This window comes from Centropristis striata, chromosome 15, assembly GCF_030273125.1.
Source record: "Centropristis striata isolate RG_2023a ecotype Rhode Island chromosome 15, C.striata_1.0, whole genome shotgun sequence".
In the NCBI taxonomy this organism is placed as follows: domain Eukaryota; kingdom Metazoa; phylum Chordata; class Actinopteri; order Perciformes; family Serranidae; genus Centropristis; species Centropristis striata.
Genome location: NC_081531.1, coordinates 28,266,480 through 28,284,983, shown reverse-complemented (window position 1 = coordinate 28,284,983; position 18,504 = coordinate 28,266,480). Strand labels below are relative to the sequence as shown.

At 38.3% G+C, this 18,504-nt stretch overlaps 2 protein-coding genes across 2 annotated transcripts; one reads left to right on the top strand and one right to left on the bottom strand.

Moving 5' to 3' along the window:
* The first annotated feature begins 85 nt into the window (after positions 1-85).
* On the top strand, positions 86-6,791 carry LOC131987234 (transcription regulator protein BACH1-like). Its single transcript, XM_059352426.1, has 5 exons — positions 86-272; positions 420-668; positions 1,410-2,816; positions 4,052-4,258; positions 4,338-6,791. The coding sequence occupies exons 2-5, from the start codon at positions 420-422 to the stop codon at positions 4,665-4,667; spliced, it is 2,193 nt and encodes a 730-aa protein (XP_059208409.1). The 5' UTR covers positions 86-272; the 3' UTR covers positions 4,668-6,791.
* A 4,033-nt stretch (positions 6,792-10,824) lies between these two features.
* On the bottom strand, positions 10,825-17,752 carry rab38b (RAB38b, member of RAS oncogene family). Its single transcript, XM_059351791.1, has 3 exons — positions 17,424-17,752; positions 15,126-15,403; positions 10,825-13,234 (listed from the first exon to the last, which is right to left on the bottom strand). The coding sequence occupies exons 1-3, from the start codon at positions 17,650-17,652 to the stop codon at positions 13,085-13,087; spliced, it is 657 nt and encodes a 218-aa protein (XP_059207774.1). The 5' UTR covers positions 17,653-17,752; the 3' UTR covers positions 10,825-13,084.
* Positions 17,753-18,504: the final 752 nt, after the last annotated feature.

The following is an 18,504-nucleotide window of genomic DNA, read 5'->3' as shown; positions in this document are numbered from 1 at the left end:
CACACACACACACACACACACACACACACACACACTCACACACACACTCTCGCTCCCTCAATCTCTCCCTCCCTCCCTCTCACATACTCACACACAGGCCATATGACTGAGTCAAGCTCAGTTTTTAGTTTGTAGCAGAGTTGAGATAAGGCTTTCTGGGAAACATAGTCTGGTTGGACGGCATTCCGTTTCGAAATAACCATGTGTGCTCAGCAACTGGGACTTTCTTTAACACTCTAAGACACTTGGATATTTAAAGTCAGCCTTCTAAGGTAGGCATGTTTTTGTTGTTATTTTTAAGTATGAAGTATGTATCCTGATCGAAGGGAAATGTTTGACTAGAAGTGTCTTGTGTGTGTGTGTGTGTGTGTGTGTGTGTGTGTGTGTGTGTGTGTTTGTGTGTTTGTGTGTACATATAGATGTCCCTGATGGCCACGTCTGCCCCCCGCTCGTCTGTGTTTACGTTTGAGTCTACAGTGCATTCCTCCCATGTGCTGCGTCGTCTGGACGAGCAGCGTTGCCGGGACACGTTGTGTGATGTTACCGTGGTGGTGGAAGGTCAGAGTTTCAGAGCCCACCGTTCGGTGCTTGCTTCCTGTAGCGAATACTTCACACACAAGATCTCCTCCCTCACACAACATGGAGCAGTCATCACTCTGCCACAAGAGGTGAGATGTGACCTCACAGATTAAAAGTAGATACACTCAAGCAAAACAACAACCCTGTGTAAAAGAGAAGTGAGACAAATGACCAAAATATGTATTTCCTCAACTAGTACATTGGTATACTGGTACAATGGCTGAATTGTATTACATTTACTGAGTTGTGTAAATTGAATATGCTGTTAAACTCTAAAAATTTTATTGTCACCTGTCACATTGAAAACACAAAGTTTAAAAGGGAAGCTTGGAATGTGCTGCATCGCTCTTACTTTATGCTTATCAACAATGAAAGGTTTGTGGTTGTTAGGGGTTTTCAGTCTGCTACTAGTAGAGACAGACAAGTTCAACAAGATATATTCCCATTGGGGATTTGGGAATAGTCCGGAAGTTAAAGAAATAATTAGAGAAAAAAATAAGTAAAACAAATAACAAAGACCAAGAAGTATCCAATCAGTTTGGTTTTAAGGAGAAAACATATCAGAATTAGAATTTTCCTGTTGGCTTAGCGATGCTAAAAAGACAATTTTAATAACAAAATCTAATTAGATTTTGGGTTTAATATTATTCCACAGGTACTGTGCCTCTTACACATTAGTTTCATGTTGGTTGTTGTGTAAGTAAAGCCTTAAAATCATGTGCTTTATTTGCTTGATTATCTGACAGAAAATATGATTTAGTTACCTACTGCTATCCTTGTGAACATAATAGATAGAAAGTGCTCATAATATCGCTTGTCCTCTTTTACAGGTGACAGCTGCTGGCTTTGAACCCTTGCTGAAGTTTGCCTACACATGCAAACTTCTCTTCGGGAAAGACGATGTCTTAGACATACGCAACTCAGCTTCTATTCTTGGTTTCAGAGACCTAGACGAGGCATGCTTTGATTTCCTCCTCCCTAAGTTCTTCAGCAGCCAGGGCTCTGCCCCTGTTCTGAGGAAGACCTGTTGCAAGAAGAAATGTAAGAGGCGTCTATCAAAGGAAGATTGTGGCAATGACTCTGATGACGTATTGTTGGAAGATAAAGATGTCAAACCAGTTGCTGACTCACCATCTCAGCAGGAAGTGGCTAAAACCAGCAAAATGGGAAGTCAGGGCAGCACAGGCACGCCTACACCTGTAGCTGAAGGGACAAATGAACATTTTATGCAGTGCCCTAAGTATCGCAAGTTCCAGCTGGCTTGTGGGAAAGAAAATTGTGCCACAGAGAAAAATCTGAACAATCCAGTTACTGTGATCAAGGAGGACTGTGACCTCTCCTGCTTGCCCTACTCAAGCAGTGTGAACAGTAAGAATGAAACTGACGATAAAATCTCTGGCAATTCAACCTCAACTTCCACCAGGCAGAGCAAAGGAGAAGCCGATGAGCCATGGAAAACTGAAATACATGACAAGAAAGCAGAGGATGGTGTGGACAGAGGGGAGGGGGATATGTTTGAGAGGGACCCAAATGAAAGGCAGGCGAAATGGAGTATGGAGGAAACAGAGATGGTTGTAGAGGAAGACATCAGCTCTTTGCACACACCCAATGCAGAGGCAGTCCCTGCAGGGCCAAGCACAGTGCAGGGTGAGAGGTCATCAGGGTTAATATTGCACCAGTGCCCCCTGAAGACCTTTAGTGAGGGACTAGCAATCACTCGGTCACTGGGGCACAAGAGGTTTGTCATGGACATCGCAGAGCGAGAAAAAACAAGGGACTGTGGTTTATTAGCCCCAGTTTCCATTCATGCAAATGCAGGGGAACAGTTAGAATTTGAGCAAGAAAGCGGACAGGCAGGAAGCATGGAGAGAGCCTCCATGTCCATGAATAATGCCAGAGAAAGGAGCACGGTAGAAAGGGAGGTGGCAGAGCACCTGGCCCAGCGGCTGGGCTTCCAGGAGCCTGAGACAGGTAGTTCCTCTGATACAGGGAGCACAAGGCCACAGAACGCATCTTTAGAGTGGCTGAAGTTCTACGAAACCAGCTCCACAAGCACCAGCTGTCCCCTTTTCCAGGATCTGGACCAAAGCAAATGTTTATGGAAGGGACAAGAGCTGTCTGAGTGTGAGGGAGCATCTCAGTCAGGTGTGTCATCCCTCAACTCAGGGGAGGACGGAGACTCAGAGACAGAAACAGAAGGAGACAGCGAGTCCTACACAAGAGAGAGGGCCAGACAGGTGAGCACAACCATCAGTCAACTCTGCATATCTGCTCTGTTCTTCCTCGTTTCTGTCCCGTTGCCACCAAATCTGTGAAGTTCATGTTGCGTTGGAATGAACCTGCGTCAATACTTCACCACGTTTGCTTTAGATAAGAGTGTTAGGTACATAATATCAAAGAGCACTTGCATTCATATACGAGAAAGCACAATCACTTTAGAGCCAAGTTAATTATTCACCCAGTTGACACGATGTGTGTACTTGCAGCCGTGTGCATGTGTCTCGCTAATTAGTTCAGAGTCCAATTCATCTAAAATTGACAACTCAGCCCGTTGAGTTAACAATGACTGCAGGCGACACAAACAACAGGTTTGAAGAACCGCTTGTGTTCCAGTCCAGAAGGTGTGAACAGTGCAGAAACTCAGTCAAGGTCATTTCGGAGGAGAAACAGTGCTTTTATTTACTCAAGATAAAACACTACATGCTTGATACTGCTCCAATAAACTGTACATTTCCTGTCACACATTGGCAGCAGCAATAACCTAACCCCCGCCCTTTGCTTTTAAAGATTAACTCCATGGTTTTGGAGTTAATAATTAATAGCTTGGTTAAAAAAATATATAACTATATTACTATCTGAACTCATTATCCATTTTGACCTCAATTTACTTCTTTTTTGTTTATATACAGCAAGATCCACAGTGATTTTTCACCATTACATTTTTTTAAATTGAATTGAATGGAATTAAATTAAACATTTTTAATTGTATTTTTAATTTATGAAATTATATCCTAGGAAATAAATGTTTTGTTTGATCACACAGCCCCATGTCACCTACAGGGTGACTTGAATAAAAAATTAATACAATTAATTAAATCAATAAAATAAATGATTAAATTATGTAATTATATATATATATATATATATATATATATATATATATATATATATATATATATATATATATATATATATATATATATAAAATATAAATAAAAAATAAAAAATCAATTAATCAATTCATTAAAAAATAATAATATACAACCTGTAAAATCTAAAAAATAATTATTTAAAAACAATGTATTATTTAAGATTACAAATGTTAACACATTTTAAGTAATATACAAGTAAAAGCACTGATTTTGTTAATTATCCACTGATGTCTGTCATTAAAGGTGCTCTTTCAATGATGCAGATAATCTCTCGCTTGGCTCTCTTGTGTGACCTTTATTTCCTGTTTGGGTGTCCTCAGGTGCAGTTGCCATTCTCTGTAGAGTGGATTGTGGATTTAAGCAGAAATGACTTCCAACATCTGCTGAAACAACAGGTCTTCACGCGTGACCAGCTGGAATTTGTCCACGATATGAGACGCCGTAGCAAAAACCGTCTCGCAGCTCAGCGCTGCCGCAAGAGGAAACTAGAGTGCATACATAACCTGCAGTGTGAAATCAACAAACTGGTAAGAAAAAAAATTCTAATTTCTTTTTAAGCCATATTTTGTTTCCACACATGTTAATCACATTGTGTGTATGTCACAGAAATCAGAGAGAGAGAAACTGATGACAGAGAAGAGCCATCTGAACCAGCTGAAGTCAAAAACGTGTCACAGTGTCTCCACGTTATGCCAGAGGATCTGCAACGAAGCCAGCCTGCAGCCAGAACAGCTCCAGGTGTTATCCAAATACACCTCCACAGATTGCCCTCTGTCATCTTTCTTTCCTCACATAGACACGCTCCTTTCACAGCCGGGGATGCCTCTCGAGCCTCAGGCTTCGCTCTCGGCCCGTTTCGTGGGCCTTGATATGGCGTCTGAGGAGGCTTTGTCCAGCTCCACAAGGGATACAGACACAGGAGATGGTCAACGTTAGCTGTAGACACACATGAAGCACACTTAATTGCAGCTTGGCACAAAACCCATAGTGTCTGTTATGATGTCAAAGTGGTGATTAAAATACTTCACCCTTAAAATATCAATTTTTATATCAGCTACACACCCCGTGTTACCTTGAATTCTGAAAAAAACTTTGTTTTTCTCGCAAGCCTCCAAGGTGAATGGAGAAAAAGTACACACTGTTGTTAAACCCTGTCCCTATTGACTTGAATTGACTAAGGATTGACTTAGTGAACTGAGTTTTTGGTAAGAAAAACAAAGTTTTCTTCAAGAATTCGAGGTAACATGGGGTGAGTAACTGATACAAATGGTCATTTTAAGGATGATCTATACCTTTAAACCAAAGGTTCCCACCCTGCATCTTACATTATCTAAAGACATTACCTCAGACTGTGGACTGAGTACAGGCTGCACTTTAAAGCACACTCATCATAATATGATGATAAATTTATAATGAGAAGGCCATGATCAGCACAAATGTTAACTAACTCTCGCTACCTTTTCAATTTAAAACCTAATTCCAGAAGGTCAGAAATGCATTCCAAAACCATTCATTTTACTTTTCTACCAATTATAAAAGTCAAAATGACGTTCTGTAGTGAGTGACAATCACAACTTGAATCATAAATCAAAGGGAACAATGGTCTCTCTATGTTTATAATGTGCTTCGCTGCTTGATTACCTCAGGATAACACAATAAAACCTTATATATATATATATATATATATATCAATGTTTAAAAACATTTTGATACAGGTTCTCAGGTGTAAATAGGAAAATAATGCATACAATACCTCTTGCAGACAGTGTTTTTTCTGCACTCACTATGCAGTGCAACACAAAACAGCATTTTGTACCAAAACCAGACAACTCAATAAATAGACCTGACATAGTGTGCCATGTTTACCTTCTGGTCATATGTCTGGCTCATATTTCAGGCTGTCATTGTGGTCAACAGACCACAGTGACACAGCTCCTCTAAGGCGGCTCACAGCTCTCAGAGCTTTGCTTTGACTCGCTAAAACAGACGTCACACAGTTGACTAAATTAGTTTAAAGTGCTGTCTGAAGAAAGTGCACCTTAGCAGAGCTTTTATACACGAACAAAGTACACTTTTCTGAGAAAAGCTGCCTCACTCTTTGTAATGAAAATCATTCCTCCTACATTATGTGTCTGTCCTGTATTGAGCAGGAAATGGACTCTATTTTCTGGTGCTCTCACCTGATTATCACTAACCCTTATCTAAATTACACTCAAGGGTCAAGTCAACAATGTAGCATTAACATGAACGCAATATGAACATATTTATGTGTATATTTTGTTCTACCTTTACTTTCAAAAGCATAACTGAATCTATTTTTGTCATCCACACATTTATTAATCAAATTTGTGAAGCTTTTCTGTAGATTTTTACCTCTAACCTTTTACCTATTTTCTCCTTCCCATTGTAGAACTTTGACAGTCATTCCCTCCCCCCACCCCCAAAAAACCCCAACTTCCTCATGATCAAGTTTCACTGTATTATATGTGCATATATTTATATATTTCTTTTCTTTTCTTGTCAAGATAATCATCACAGTGCAGCTGACTTAAAATGATTTGTGTAAAATATGAAATAATGCAGTAAAGACCAAAAAAATCAGGTATACATTGTTTTTATTAAGATTTAGATTCCCTTGTTAGTCCCATAATGGGGAAATTCAAACTCTGCATGTAACAGATCCTTTTTACACACGGATGAGCCATGCTGAGTAACCACATTGTATTTCTGAGGAAAGTGAGGGTTGAGGATGTTATTTACGTCACTAAATGGTAAGAATGTTTTTTTTTCTCCCACTGAGCCGACTACAGACTGCACATTCACAAGTAATGCATAATAACACTGGTGCTTATTGCCCTCTAGTGGCAGTGCCTGCACATTTAATAGACAACAAGCTGGAATGATGTATATTACAGTAAGGCTACATACTGCACAAATTTCTCCACTGCTGTGTTCCTTGTATTTTAATGCACACAAATAACTGTATATTTCTATGATAATGTCTGAATGCATTTTTAAGCAAAAGTGAAACAGAACCAATCAACATTAAAACAGAAAATATTGCTCTAAAGATGTTTGTTTTCATCCCTTAATTGTGAAGATGATCGTTAGTGCAAAGGGTGTTATTGGGAAACCATCAGCAAGGTTAATGAGATGTAAAAATCTGCCAGTGTTCAGTGTGAGTGATGAATAGCAGAGCTCACAAGGTCTTCAGAGGACTCATCTTTCAACCTGGACAGATATATTAATGATTTAATACTGCACTTAGTCTTTCATGTTTCTCCCTCCTGAATCTGAGTCACTCTCTCCCACTGTTACTTTAAAGTTTCTCTTTCTTTTCACTCTTTCTTCACTCCTCCTCCTCTTCTCTCTCTCTCTCTCTCTCTCTCTCTCTCTCTCTCTCTCTTTCTCTCTCCATTTTAATTATACAGAGACTGTTATTTCATTTCTCAATTTTCTTTTATGTGAGCAAACATAACGTAATACTCCCCAGATGATTAGGAAAACTACACCAGGATCTGTAAATCACCGTAACGACGGTCATTCTCATGAGCTTATTATGAAGAGAGTTAAAGGAAGATCCATGGGGGCAAAGGTCAAGCAGGTTAACTTGCTCTAATAGATTTTTGGCACTGGGGAGTGGGAGTGGGAGAGTCACTGAGGTCCCAGGGCTTTAAGATGAGAAAGTCACCCGAACAGAGGAGGCGAATTTCTTGGGAAAGCATGTGTTCACACGCTGTAATTAAGTTTCAAATCCAGTCACTCTCAAGTGGCTGCACTTCACTCGTGTGTGGGTGTGTGTTTCTGCTGGTAAATCCAACAGTCTTTGTCTTTGTGGTTTTTCTATAGAAATGAAAATCAGCTCAGTTAGTATGATTCAAAATAAAGGAGGGGTTTTCAATTGATTACTAACAGAAATAACAGACAGTTGCCCATAAACTAGGAATAATTTTGTTTTTTTTAAATTGTGGTTTCACTTTCATTGTGATATGTTTGGGAGATTGATTAATACATTTGTGAGAAGATATACACTTTATATGTCAAAAATAAATCACATTGTCACAATCATTTCATGGAAAGAGGTTTAAAAGTATTTTATTACAACTTTATGGGCGGCCGTGTAATAATATAAACTTTTATTTGTATAGCACCTTTTGAAACAAGGTTACAAGGTGCTTGACAATAATACAAAAAGCAATTAAAAACACATCATAAAAACAATTTAAAATAAGTAGAAGGACCAGAAAAGGCCATACAATAAAAGTGAGTTTGAAGAAGAGATTTAAAAGATTGCCTCAGGATTTAGGAACAACTATACACTGAAAAAAAAATTGATTTTTTGGCCCTGTAATTATTATTTCAATCATCTATATACATTCTACAAAGAAATACGAATTCAGTGCTTTTACTTTAAAATAGCAGTTTTCATGTAGTTGTTGTTATTATGTGTCCTCAGTTTTGTATGTAAATTGAATTATTCGTTCCAAGTAATATTCACTAAACCAGTTCATTGGCTTAATTAGTTGATATTTCCAAGTAAAATGTAATTGAGGGACATCAGTGAATCTGCAATTTACTTGTGTATTTTCATAAAAAAAAAGTGGTTCTATTAAATAAATATTACTTAGAAACAGCCTGAGTAAAGATTACAAACACTTTTTGGGTGGAAAAACTTGCCTAGCTTTTTTTCAAAGTAAATGTCACTCCAATTTTTTTCAGTGTAGGGCCCTGCTGGAGGATCTCAGGCAGTGATCAGGCTCATAGGGAGTAAGAATATCATAAATGTAAGCAGGAGCCAGACCATTGATGGCTTTATAAACAAGCAATTAATCTTACAATAATTTCTAAAACTCACAGGTAACCAGTGGAGGGCAGCAATGACTGGTGTGATGTGCTCACTTTTCATTGAACAACTGCTTCCAATCAATCAACATCCATAACTTGTTGACACATTCAAGTTTTCCTCAAGTGAATAAAATGCCTGCGGTGTTACTAATGTGACAACAGATGGCACCATATGAGCAATTACTGCTGTGAAGAGGCTCGATCACATCAGATCAGATCACGTCTCATCTTGACTTCTTGTCGCTGAATTACATAACCAGCCACAAGACTTTGTTGGCTTCCATGTGATTAAGCCGGCTGAATGTGCTGTGATTTATCAGTTATAATATATGTCTGGGAAATAATTCAAAGGCACTCTAAATGTCACCTGTTTAATGTGTTTGCTTCTGTTTACCTGCACGGTGAGCCGTCTGTAACCTTTTGTTGCTGTGAGATTGAAGCTTTTCTTCCATCTCATATTCTTCTCTTACTACCTGCTTCTCCTCGTCTCTATCGCTCTCTCTCTCTTTCTCTCTCTCTGAGAGAATATGTGGGTGTTTTCTGTAGGTGGTTCTCTGGCAGAGCCGCAGCACTAAAGAGAACACAATATGTTGGGCTCATAATCCCAGTAATGAATAGTTAGATCTGTGCCAGCTGTTGTCATAGGAAGAGTTAACAGATCAAAACTTGGAGAATATTGCTCCAAATTGAAATCTAAGTTTAATTTGAGTGTTTTGTTTTTAATTACATATTTTGAAATGTAATTAAAATGTTAACACTATGACGCCCACTCTCATAACTTTGTCAACATTAAGAACAGTATTGAAGTGTTTCTTAAAAGAGCAGTGGTGGAATGTAACTAAGTACATGTACTCAAGAGCTGTACTTAAGTACAATTTTGAGGTACTTGTACTTTATTTGAGTATTTCCATTTTATGTAACTTCATACTTATACTCCACTACATTTAGCTGCCAGCTTTGGTGACTTTTGACATGAAAATCATGATACATTTAAAGTGATAAGATGATTTTTTTTTCTAATTAAACATTATATAGGGAAAAATAAAAGTAGTTAAAATAAGCCCTATCTTGAGGACATTAAAATGCTGCTTACATAAATGCATCAATGCAAAAAAATCGAATAATATATTTAAAATATATAAAACAATCTGCATAACAAATACTTTTACTTTTGATACTTTAAGTACATTTTGATGCTGATACTTTTGTACGTTTACTTCAGTAAGTTTTGAATTCAGGACTTTTACTTGTAGTGGAGTAATTTCACAGTGTGGTATTAGTACTTTTACTTCAGTAAGGGATCTGAATACTTTTTCCACCACTGTAGTACTAAACCAACAAAATTATAATCTGCATATCAGCTACTCACCCTGTGCTACCTTGATTTTGTTAAGAAAACTTTCAAATCAGAAAATTTGTTTTCATTAACACTTACATGGACAAATGACATGCCTACACAAGAGTGTGCTGAATCTTTTTAAAATAATGCATGGGAAATAGTGAGCGTACAACTTGATAAATGAGACTTCATTAGACTGTGTGAGTTCTGTGAGAGTCTGTAAACTGCTGTTGTTAAATGTGGCTCTGATGCTCTTAAATTCATCAGGAATTTTCTCAGTTTTGGGATTTTTTGTTCATCCTGGAGGCCTCGAGAGAGAAAACATTCTCTTCAAGAATTCAAGGTAACACGGGGTGAGTAGTTGATATACAAATTATTCATCATCATTTATCAGCAGGTGAACTATTCCTTTAAACTATGTGCTTCAGTTAGCTCAAGAACTGTTTGTGTGGTTGAATTGGATGAATTCAGATCACAAAACTAACTGATTATTATATAGCACTTTTTGGATCAGTTGACGAGTTGTTGGTGGTGATGTCTTTAATGTGAGCCAAGAGCAGACGACCAAATGTAATCCCTCAGGCAGAGAATAATCCACACAGTCATGCGGATCCCTAATGAGAACCTGAGAGTCTTGGATCAGCCTGAAGACACACACACACACACACACACACACACACACACACATTTCTCAGTATAAACTAATAACACTTGGAAGTTACAGTCTCTTACAGTGAACGCTTCACTCAAGTACAGTGATCACAAGGCTGTAAAATGGTTTCTTCCAGGTCAAAGGTCAAATGGCATGACTGCACTCCGGGGTCAGTAATGTGCTACAACAACTTTGTGAAATGAGTTGATTTATTTTCACGACTTTACAATAAATAATGAACAAGAACAATACACAATCAGCTGCAGACAAGTATTGTCCTACACAGAATGTGTGTGGGTGTGTGAGCATGCAGTTCTTTCTAGTATAGCGCAACGCCATGCTGATGTCACATGATGTCACACACCCTCATGATGAGCCAAACTAACACTGTGAAATTGTAATCTGTGGAGCATTGTGTCAGGATTTCAGCCCTAATGTGCATGCTGTAAATGATGGCCAAGAGCTGACACAATAACACATGACACTGTTGTGATCAAGACTGTGCAGACAGGGGAAACAAGGTAACATAGGTCATTACACTTACATGACAGAAAACCACATAATGCAATAGTTTTTTTAATCCAAATTTGGCATAATGTATACCAAGACATAAACTTGAGCTTATATAAGGTAACACATCTTCTCTGTCTTAAATTACAATAAGAAAAAATAGGCTCAACTTTGAAGACAGTGGGTTCAACTACATTGCCTTTAACAGAAGACAAATACTACCAAGTAGTCTCGAGATGCAAGTTCACTAAAAAAGAAGAAAAAAAACTTTCTGGAGCCAACTTGTGAGAAGATCAATAAAAGTACCGTTCTGTGGTTGTGTAGTCGTGGCTGTGCAGGTTTATATAACGTGCCGCATGGAAGAAAGTATAAAAAAAGAGGGGCAAGGGACACATAAAAAAGACACTAGATGCAGCCGCAATTACAAAGAACAGAACATTTTTCCATGATAAGAAACAATTACGGAGGATGGAGATGGAGATGGAGTGGGAGAGGAGAAAAGACGAGATGAAAAAAAAACGACAGAGAGAGAGAGAGAGAGAGAAAATCTGTGTGCATTCGTGCCTGTATGGTTGTGAGTGCAGCAAGAAATAGCTTCACACGGATGTTAGAGGATACCCATAAAAAATGATCTAGTTACCATGGATACAGAGGGTTAGGCTTTGCCAAGTGAACTCATGAGAATGTCCAGTTAACATCCAGACAAACACAATCTTCCTCCTGATGGAGAAAAATAACATACATGCACTGAAAAAACAAACAAAAAAAAACCTAAAAAAAAAAATAAAGACAGAAAAACACTCTATTGGCCTATCTAGGACATATAAGTATCTATCAGTATCAGCTTATATGTAAAAAAAATATTTAAAAAAATTACAGAACATATGCAGAAAATTATTCTTGAGGTGATTTAGAAATGTTTTTTAAAATGAAATCACGCTACCGGCTGCTATATTCAGTTATCTGTGAATCTTTCCCCTCTAAAATCATAAATGACTCAAAAATCCAATATCGGTCATGCTCCAAAACAAACATGTCTGACAAACCTTTGATCAATTCAACCTGAACTGCTCCAGTGGAACTACCCACTAGCCATAAAAGACCAGTAACCACAGAATTCAAATTATTCTTCTATGCTAGTAACACTATGCAAGCTCCAGGATGTTTCTGTGTTTAACTCTCCCTTTCTTTGCAGCCAAGTTGGTGCTATAAATACAAACGTGTTGCGACTTAACTTGCCTGATTAAATAAAACTCACACAGTAGTCACTTGTAGGAAGGATTTTAAGCAGAAGTAGATAAAACATTAACATGCAAAATGCTCAAAAAGCATACTGTAAATAACTTAGAATCATAAAAAACAATATATGTGCAAAATTCACATAATTACACAGTCAATACTGCTTTTTTGGCTCTTGCAGAATAAATGTAATGGATGCCTGTGTGTCACCAACAGTTTTTTTTTCCACCAAGTTTCGGTGGAGGTGAAGGTAACTGAAGGGAGAACAGCAACACAATCACACTTGGTTGAAATGGTCATATTGTAATTACTGCACAGCCCTGGGTGTGTTATATCAAGCTTGTCAGGAGCATTTACTCCATTTGTTCAGTTTGGTCCGGCAGGTTGAGTTTCAGTTCCTTTTCCAAGTGAACTGTTGATAGAAGACATTGCAATGTTGTCCAGAAAAAAACAGTCCCAAAATGCGAGATTTGATACTTTAAATAAAAATGCCAAGAGCATAGATTCAAAACCCACAGTTACCAAAACACTGTTAATAAATGTGCAACTTCTTAGTCCATGTGATTTTAGTTTGCAAGCCCTGGTTTTCTTGCAATTAGCCACCGAGAACACAAACAAACCACAAACAAGAAATCCTCAGTTCCAGTTTGGACCAAAGAAGCCAAACTGTACCCTACTGTAGGTAATTAGGTTTCCTATGAGAAGGCTGTGTGGAGCACCTGTCCCTTGTTGTCCACATGTGTCTCCATTCTGCTCCGTCTCCTTTCATTATTTGAAGCAGCCAGAGCAGTTCATCTGTGGCTTGGAGTCAAGCTGAGGTGAGATGGTGTCTGGTACTACGCTTTTCAGGATGTCATTCTCTGTGGCCATGATGTGTTTGACCAGGAGGTTTGCAGCTTCACCAATGTTGAGATTGTCCTAAAAGACAGAGAAAATATTAGTTATGGCTCTCAATGCACGTACCTATATTTATTTACAATATCTAATGTGGAAGATCATTTAAACTTGAATGTTTAAATGCAGTTCCACAAGAGTTTTATCATTTTCCATGTATTTGTTATTTGAGCATTTTTTTCTTTTCAATACTTGTGTGGGTGTTCTATGATAATATTAAAATGAAAATGGAGAAGCTGTTTGACAATCGATTTTTCGATGTCTTACCCCACTGCACAGTGGACAATATTAAAATGTTGAATAATGTAACCTGATTCTCCATTTATTTAAGCATTATTCAATCCAAAATAAAACTGACAATGCAATCTCCTAGCGAAAATAAAAATAAAAGTGTCATTTGAAATGTCATTTTCAAAGACTTAACCTCCTGCAGAGTGGACAATATTCAAGTGTTAAATTTGAAAATTAAATTGAAATTTGATATAAACAATATAGAATAATTTTCTATTGTGCAAGCATTGTTTATTCACAAATTAAATGCAATTTTCTAAGAATTTAAAAATGAAAATGGCATTTGACATTTCACTTTGAAAAACTTATTTAGTGTACAATATTAAAATGCAATAAATGAAACAACGCCCCCAGTCATTCACATCCACATTTTCATGACCCCTATGGGCTTCAACACTCTACAGTTGTTGAAGTTTTATTTTATTCGTTTTGCATCCTGTCTGACATTTGGATTGTTCGGAATTGGATATATTTATTTAGGGCAATGAGAAGAAGAATAGGATTATATGACCCTAAGAGAAAGAAAAGTCATGTAAATATATATTTATGGTCCACTGGAAATATTTATTAAAATGGTTTCTGTTTGGGATGGTTACTAAAACATCTCAGCTCCGCCTATAAAGCACATAATGTTCCAGCTTCAGCTACCTTGCCTTTAGTCCACATCCTGTGCATTAACAGTACTCATCTACAGCATGTTGGAAACGTGAGTAACTTGCATGCCATCACCTTCGTGTGAACAACATCATGAGTGCACCAAGGTGTTTAAAACTACTTCAAAAGATTTCTGTAAACATTTCATTAAACTGCTACCAAAGACGAACGTGTACATCTGTTTGCATAGCCTACCTCTTACACTTTTGGCAAAACCTCCTTATAACCTTTAACCTTTCAGAATGTGGAGTCTTGATGCTACAAGAACGGCAGCACACTTATGCTGCTCCAACACATTGGTGTCAACAGAAGATGTGTGAATGAAGACAACTTTTGTAGAATTTATAGCTACGTGTAAGTAGAATTGTTATGCATCAAAGAAACTATGTTTTGTTAAAATGACATCTTTTGGAAGCTCATTCCTAACAAACACATACTGTATAGAAATAAGTTTTAAACATTACTATATTTTAAATTCTAGTAAAGACCCCAGTGTTTCTGTGCATGCCATATAAGTATTGGGATGCTATGCACGAAATACCTAGAATCTTCTACTGATTACACAACTTTTCTTTACTTGAGAGCTAAACTCCCTGCAAGATGGAGAGTCAGATAGAAAAAACTATAACTGAATGTTTTTTCACTTCAATTACTCGTTTTGACCCTGCTTTATAAACTTTTCTCGCAGAGCCACTTTCCATGAGGATATGAAATTCCAGTTGGCTCTGTGGGGATGTTTTTCACTGACTGAAGTGACCTGAGTGGGAGATGAACGCGTCAGCCGCTCACTGCAAACGCTAACAGTCTGGCTCATTCATTACCATGTTGATGATTAGATAATTATTTTAACATTTTCATAAATAAGCTTGCATTCTTGTTGAGAAAAGACATTTTCATAACATAGAAAATTAACCATAAAGTCCCCAGCACAGGTAGGGCTAAATTTCACTTCATGAAACTATGGTCTCACCTTAGCCGAGGTCTCAAACCACCCGACAAAGCCATGGTCCCTGCAGAACTGGTCCATATTGATGCCGCTGTTGGCCAGCTCTCTGCCCTGGTCGCACTTGTTAGCCAGCAGCACTGTTGCAATGCTCTGTCCGCTAGTCAGCATCAGTTTGGAGTCCAGGTCCTCTTTCCACTTGACGACGGCCTCAAAGGTTGTGGGCCGTGTGACATCGAACACTATGAATGCTCCCATGGCTTCACGGTAGTACACTCGTGTCATGTTTCCAAAGCGCTCCTGACCTGCCGTACACAAACACAGGTAGCTTCTTTCATTAGTGTGGCAACACTGTTGTTTGTTCCCAGCTATCAGTTTGATGAGAGATTCTCATTGTTTTCCTGCATTTTTGCAGCATAACAGCTAATGCAGATGGCATTAGGGCCGCAGTTAGTAGAGCCTGCATTCCCACGAAATAGCACATTCCTGTAGTCTTACTGTCACGTTGCACTTAACCAGATGGTCAATGCAACTGCTTGTTCCCGCTGATAATAGGCCTACTTAAATTAAACCTGTATTTTGCTTGACTTTTAATGAAAATAAACTTCAACCCAGAATACACCAACATTGGTGAGAATGTGAAACGTCTGTGTGCAGGTATGCATGCATGTGTGTTCATTCATGATTGTGCAGGGATTTGAAATTAGGATGCTTGAGAAGAAGGTTACAACCGACATGCCCTCTGGGTGTGTGTTCTGCTGCGTAGTGTGAGTCCAAAACTGAGTGTGCAGGTGTGTGCAACCTGCTGGTTTTATATGTCATGCTTTCACAGCAAAAAAGGTTTACATAGTTGATAAATATTAATGTCTGAGAATCCACTTTTGCTAGAAATACTTTGACGTAGACAGACTGATGCCTCATGAGTAAGAGGAAATGGAATATCTGACAGGACATGGATAAAGAACTTCCTCCTTTTGTGCCAATGACTTGTGTGTTTCAATGACTTTCATTGCTCACAAGGAGCCTCTCATGTGCAGCGGTGTGACAGCAGTCTCAGACACACACACACGTCACATATGTCACTTGACACACAGTCATTCAATAAACTGGTGGCGCAATTTACTACTTTACATAACTCCAAAGTACAGCGAGTACATTTTACCACCTCTTTACATTATAACACACCAGAAGTCTTCAGTTGCGGCTGAATCAGTTGATGAAACTAAATCAGATGTCACACTTAAATGTCAGACTTACTACTTTGCATGTGCCTGCACGTGTGTGTGTATGTGTGTGTGTGTGAGTGAGTAATGATGTTTTTGTTTTTATTTAGGCTACAATGACACTCCTGTGACTGGCTTTAAAATCTCGCTCACATGGACCCAAGCACATGATGCAGCACCATACCTTTAATGAATGACTGAATGACTTCCCTGAGAAACTCAAATCACCTCTGTGCCTAAGTACAGTCTCAAACAGCTGTTAGCATGATGGTACACTCATCTAGTGCCAGAGGAGAGATCTTAATTAGAGTTTAATGCATCTAGATCACACAATCACATCCAGAGTTCAGTTTGCAATATTGTAAGATTATGTTCAATGAAAATGAGAATAATGGTGCAAAAATGTTCACCCTCATAAGTGTAAAATCAGTCAAAAAATGCAATTAGATATTTTTTCAGCTCTATCACATATAGTATAATCCAATTTTTGTTTGCTGGAGCACCTGAGAAATGCAGCAACCCAGGATACTCAACAGAGAACAGAGTGGTTTTACTTCATTTCTGTTCTGATAGCTGATTTTTTTTCTTTTCATGTATTAATTGGTTTCATTTGAAAAACCTTTAAAAAACATCAGGTTTTAAAGGTTATAAAATGGCAATTCAGTAAAGATCTGACAAGAAAGTGGACCAGTAATATGTTGTATGAGGTGAAATTAGAGCATGTGTGAGTGTGTGTCTGTGTGTGTGTGTGTCTGCGTGTAACAGAGAGAGAGAGAGAGAGAGAGAGAGAGAGTGAGTTAACAGACAGTTAGCAGCTCTGCTCACAGTGACAGTGCTTATTTGAGCTGTGAATGTTTCATAATTTTACAACAGTCATGCCTTACTGTCCATTTGCAGATAAGTCTTATCTCAAAATCGTCACATTTTCAGGAACTATAACAAACAGTCTTGCTAAAGAACATTTTGACCCTTTTTTCAATAAAAGGGTTCATTGGTTCTTACACATTAATACAAACATATCCTTCATATTATTCACTTATGTCGCATATAAATGCACTACAAACATCAATGAGCAGTAAAATAAGCTTCTTCACTGGCCCACCTGCAATGTCCCACAGCTGGAGGCGGACAGTCTCATTGTCCCAGTTCAACACCTTTAAGGCGAAATCCACACCAATAGTGGCCCGGTAGTTGGTGGAGTAGGTCTGGTGGACGTAGCGCCTGATGATGGAAGTCTTCCCGACCCCCAGGTCTCCGATAACCAGCACCTTGTACAGGTGCTCCTTCCGGAGGCTCTGCATGCCGTTGGAGTGTGATGTGTGATTGGTCATTCCACTTGTCGGATCTCTGGCGCAGCAGCAGTCCGGGACTTTGACTCGATGTGAGTGCAGTCTGAGGCTTTGTCCCCCCTGATCCCGTGTGTCTCCCTTTTCGTACGGGTGTAGGAAACGCCCTCCCTGAGGGGAAGTGTGTGATCTGCTCAGGGGCTGTGCTTGGGAACTTGTGACCTCGCCTCGTCACCCTGGGGAAACGAGCAGTGCGCACGGTTCACTGAAGGCGCTGCGCGGTAGTTCCTGTTCCAGGGCTCCGAGACTCTCTAGTGTAATGTAGTGCCACTTTTTATGGTAGGCTATTGTTTTTATCCAAAACAAACAGACTCGAAGCTGAGCTGGAAAAAGTACTCAGGTACTTTTCCAAAGTAGTAATTTGAGTTTGAAAAATGCCTGCATTCAAGATCACTAAAATGACATATTTATTAGCAAAATAGACCTAAATAAATACTCATTAAGCAGAATGATTCGTTTCAGAATAAGGTGTAACTAATTTGGCCATATTATACTCTGAGTTTTTTTTTAACACCATTATGTCCTTTTTTAAACGCCGTTTTACGCATTATTACCATTATTAAAGGCAATGGTAATAATTAATTACCATTATTTAAAAAACACCTTTTTTCTTCCGATTTGTGGACGTTCTATAATATATATGTATTACATGTACGTATCTGGGTATTTATTTATTTTTATACTACCTGGACATACCATAGGGTGTGTTTTTAAAAAATATTTCCAGTCAAAATATACCATAAGCTTATTCTGTGGCATTTCTTGACATTTTTGCACAAATAACACCATGTCCGTTTTTTGGCTTTTTTCAACATACTATACTATGGCTTTTCTTTC

What these genes read in the sequence shown, in the direction of transcription:
- LOC131987234 (XM_059352426.1), top strand. Translation starts at nt 420, where the DNA reads ATGTCCCTGATGGCCACGTCTGCCCCCCGCTCGTCTGTGTTTACGTTT. An exon ending in CAAGAGAGAGGGCCAGACAG is followed by an intron (nt 2,817 to 4,051) that starts GTGAGCACAACC and finishes GGGTGTCCTCAG; the next exon opens with GTGCAGTTGCCATTCTCTGT. An exon ending in AGTGTGAAATCAACAAACTG is followed by an intron (nt 4,259 to 4,337) that starts GTAAGAAAAAAA and finishes TGTATGTCACAG; the next exon opens with AAATCAGAGAGAGAGAAACT.
- rab38b (XM_059351791.1), bottom strand. Translation starts at nt 17,652, where the DNA reads ATGACCAATCACACATCACACTCCAACGGCATGCAGAGCCTCCGGAAG. An exon ending in CCAGCTGTGGGACATTGCAG is followed by an intron (nt 15,404 to 17,423) that starts GTGGGCCAGTGA and finishes TGTGTACGGCAG; the next exon opens with GTCAGGAGCGCTTTGGAAAC. An exon ending in GGTTTGAGACCTCGGCTAAG is followed by an intron (nt 13,235 to 15,125) that starts GTGAGACCATAG and finishes TCTGTCTTTTAG; the next exon opens with GACAATCTCAACATTGGTGA.